The sequence below is a fragment of the Microchirus variegatus genome, assembly GCF_963457635.1.
Source record: "Microchirus variegatus genome assembly, chromosome: 2".
Lineage (NCBI taxonomy): Eukaryota > Metazoa > Chordata > Actinopteri > Pleuronectiformes > Soleidae > Microchirus > Microchirus variegatus.
This window is the reverse complement of record NC_139803.1, coordinates 42,440,747-42,444,922: the sequence shown is the minus strand read 5'-3', so window position 1 is coordinate 42,444,922 and position 4,176 is coordinate 42,440,747. Positions and strand designations below refer to the sequence as shown.

Below are 4,176 nucleotides of genomic sequence, written 5' to 3'. Positions count from 1 at the left end.
ACCGCATTGACAAGTTTATATCATTATTTTTTTGAATTTCTTTTGAAATTTTTTCTTCCCAAATTCCTAATTTTCCAGTCATTTTGCAGCATTTTCGTATTTGTCCCCTCGTGATGCTTTTCTTTCAAGAAAACTGCTCAAATGCGTCATGCATTGTCATTTTTTCATGTACATGAAGTACTTTTTATTTATTATCTCGGGTTAAAAATTGCCCCGGCGTTAGCCCTAGAGTTTTTAAAAAAAAATCCACCCCCCCCCCCTGTTTTTCTGCAGAGGGAAAAACCATGGCGTCGCATTTATTGAAGGAGCAGTTCAAGTGCTGCATCTGTCTGGACACCTACACCGACCCCGTGTCCATCCCGTGCGCCCACAACTTCTGCCTGGACTGCATCGAGGGCTACTGGGACGTCAAGGGCAAGTCGGAGTGTCCTCTGTGCAAGAACACGTTCCGCAAACGCCCGTCGCTCAACATCAACCTGGACTTCGCCAACATGATCGAGGTCCTCCAGAGGTTTGTGCGCCGAATCCGTCGCCTGGAATCGTCGCTCGATTTAACCTCCGACGACTAACGTCCTCTTGTTCTCGCAGGGCAACGCAAGAAGACGCCGACGCCGAGGTGCAGCGGGGCAGCGGCACCCCGCCGCCGCCGGCGAGCGACGCCGACGCCGTCCCCTGCGACGTCTGCCGCGGCGGCGGCGACGACGCGCTGCCGGCGGTGAAGTCGTGCACGGTCTGCCAGGCGTCGTACTGCGAGGGCCACCTGGAGCCCCACTGCACCGTGGCGGCGCTGCAGTGCCACCGCCTCCTGGACCCGGCCCTGTTCGCCGGCAGCCACGTGTGCCGGAAGCACGACGAGCCGCTGACGCTCTTCTGCAAGACCGACCAGAGGCCCGTGTGCGCCAGGTGCGCGGAGGGCACCCACCGGCGCCACCAGGTGGTGCCTCTGGAGAAGGAGACCAAGAGGATCAAGGTGAGGAGACGGGAGAGTTTTTAAAAAGGTTCTTCCTGCTTCTGTTCTGCGCCTTCAGTACTCAAAGACATGCGTTTGAATCTCTGCAGACTCACGTGAAAGCGACAAAGATGAACATCCAGCAGCTGATCCAGGCGCGTCTGAGGAAAATGGACGAGATCGCGCATTCGGTGGAGCAGAGCAAAGTAAGTTCTCCTCGGTCCAAGCTGGACTGATTTTGGATGATCCGAGAAGAAGCGGTGCGTTCACTGACCTCGTTTTTCCTTTTTCTTTAAAGAAAAACACGGACGGCCAGATCGAGAGCAACGCCCACATCTACACCACGCTGGTCAAGGCCATCCACGGCCACTACTCGGGCCTGGTGGAGGAGCTGGAGGAGAAGCAGGCGGAGGCCGAGCGCAAGGCCAAGGAGCTGCGGGAGGAGCTGGAGCAGGAAATCCGAGAGCTGCAGACGCGAGGCGAGGAGCTGCAGCAGCTGCAGCTCACCAAGAACCCGCTGCACCTCCTGCAGGTGAGATATCTGGTTTTGAAACAGTACTGGCCAAAATCGCTGGATTGGACATCGAATTAAAGCCCAAAAGTTGGTGAAAACTAGAAATTCACGGCGTCTCCGTCTCTCTTTTCCAGGGTTTCCCCTCGCTCAGCATCCTCCCTCCCACCCAGGACTGGTCCGACGTCACCATCCACGCCGACAACTGCATGTGGACGGTGAGACGAGCCATCGACAAGCTGTCCGACGTCTGTCAGGAGTTCGTCAACCAGATGTCCGCAGAAGGTGAGCGCGGCCGTTCTTCCCAAAAAAAAAGGATTGTTTTTAACGGGGAAAAAATGCATGAAAATAAGCTAACTTTTTTTTGTTTTTGTTTGTTTGTTTGTTCCTGTTTGCAGAAGCAGAAAAGATGAATCAATACGCAGGTACGTTCACAATCAAAAGTCCTTTTTTTTCATCCGTTATTGTTGTTTTTACCCCAATTTTTGCTGGACTGACGGTTTTTCTTCATCTCTACAGTGGATGTGACTCTGGATCCTGAGACTGCGTCAGGTTGGCTCATGCTGTCTCCAGACGGGAAAAAGGTACCGTCCGTTGTCCTAAATTAACCACAGATTTTAGCTAACGTCGTTGATTGCAGCATCAACGCGAAATTGAAGATTTTTATTGATTTTCATGCGTCCTGTATTTTTTTTTTGTAGGTGAGCGTCTGCAGCCAGAAAAGAAAGACCTCAGTCCCGGAAAACCCTCAGCGCTTTGACACCTGCGTCTGCGTTCTGGGGAAACAAAGCTTCACGTCCGGAAGACGCTACTGGGTCGTCCAGGTACGAGCTAACGACCACGCGTCGTAAAAAATGAAAAATCACATTTAGTTTTGTTTCGTACGATCCCGACCAAAGACGGTGTTAGCATGACATGCTAACATCACAGACCCGGAAAAATAATTAAAAAAATTTTTTTTAAACAGACCCTGAAAAAAAATCTTGTAAAAAAAAAAAAAAAACAGAACCCAAAATTTTTTGGGGGGGGTAATGGACCAGAAAAAAAATATCATAAAACAGAACCGGGAAAGAATCTTGTTTAAAAAAAAACATACCCCGAAAAATCTCATTGAAAGAAAACAGAACCCCAACATTTTTTTGGGGGGAGGAATGGACCAGAAAAAAAATCTCGTAAAAAAACAGGCCCCCGAAAAAAATTGCTTAAAAAAAAAAAACAGACCTGAAAAAAAATCTTGTAAAAACAGACCCGGGAAAAAAATATTGTCAAAAGTGGACCAATTAGATTTTTATTTTTTTGAATTTTTCAAAAATAATTTGGTACCAATTGTAAAAAAAAAAAAAAGAAAAGTTACAATTTAGCAACAAATTTGATCTTTTTTCAACCTTTACTTAACTGTCTTTTATGGTTGAAAAATTAAGTTAAATTTTAATGAAGTTAAATTTATGTTAAGTTAAAAAAATGTTGGTTGAATTGAAATCCCATTGAAAGTTTTACGTTTTTAACGTAAATGTATTTATTTATTTATTTATTTATTTATTTACATTCTAATGTGGACTCGTTCATTTTATTTCAACCTTTTCTCTCGGGGTCTGAACGCGACGCCGGGTTTCGTTTCGTTTAGTCGCGATTGTACGAAAAACCCCACGAAACATTAGTTCATAAAAAGGAGATTTTTTTTCCGTATTTTCCTCGTTTCCCTCTCGTCTAATCCCGGTTTCCTGTTTGTGTTTCAGGTCAAAGATAAAACCGACTGGGACATCGGAATAGCTCGCAAGTCCATCAACAGGAAGGGCGCCATCGCCGTTTGCCCCGACAGCGGATTCTGGGCCATCTGCAGACGCCAGGGCGGCAGCTTGACGGCGTGCGCCGGGCGCTCCATCCCCCTCCACCTCCAGAGGGCGCCGGAGAGAGTGGGCGTGTTCCTGGACTACGAGGAGGGCTCGGTGTCGTTCTACGACGCCGACGCCAAGACGCACATCTACACGTACAGCGGCTGCGACTTCGCCGAGCCGCTCTACGCCTACTTCAACCCCTGCGTCCAGAGCGGCGGCAAAAACACGGCGCCGCTCGTCATCTGCGATCCGTCCGCTCGGCACGAGCTAACCATCAAGTCTTCCGTGTAACGCGGGAAAAAAAAAAACGCGCCGTTAAGTAGACTTTGAACATCCTGTCCAGGGACCACAGGTGCAAATTAGCCGTTTAGCTAACCCTGGTATACAACCTGTTCTATGCCAGGGTTAGCTAAACGGGGTTAGCTAAACGGCTAACCCTGGTTAGCTAAACGGCTAACCCTGGTATAGAACCTGTTCTATACATGGTCCCTGTTAACAAAAACCAATAAACTAAACTAAACTTTGTATATTTAGTACATATAATATTTTTGATACTTTTTTTGTAGCATCACTGACCTCGTCTCTGTTCGCTCCATGTGAACAACGCACATGACAAATAGAAAACTGTACATTTACATGTAGATAGGATGTTTTTATCAATGTGACTCAAATTAAAGTGAATTTAATACGAATGCTGAAGGAGTCGTCGTGATTTACACTTTACACAAACATCACTTTAACTTCACAATATGGTAATCGTTCAAAAACTCATAATAATTATCAAGCTATTTGCTAACTAGCTAGCATGATATACGAAGCTGGAAACTGATTATGAAATGATTACTAATACTTTTACCATGTTAACACATCTGTACTGCACT

At 46.8% G+C, this 4,176-nt stretch overlaps 1 protein-coding gene across 1 annotated transcript; it reads left to right on the top strand.

Annotated features, from left to right (window-relative positions):
• Window positions 1–284: 284 nt before the first annotated feature.
• Window positions 285–3,620, top strand: LOC310942210 (E3 ubiquitin-protein ligase TRIM39-like; the record flags this gene model as incomplete). The annotated part of the gene is made up of 9 exons (XM_083907541.1): window positions 285–511; window positions 589–970; window positions 1,060–1,155; window positions 1,248–1,481; window positions 1,598–1,745; window positions 1,859–1,885; window positions 1,980–2,044; window positions 2,162–2,284; window positions 3,197–3,620. 9 exons carry the CDS (start codon window positions 285–287, stop codon window positions 3,584–3,586), a joined length of 1,692 nt encoding a protein of 563 aa, XP_083763667.1. The 3' UTR covers window positions 3,587–3,620.
• Window positions 3,621–4,176: the final 556 nt, after the last annotated feature.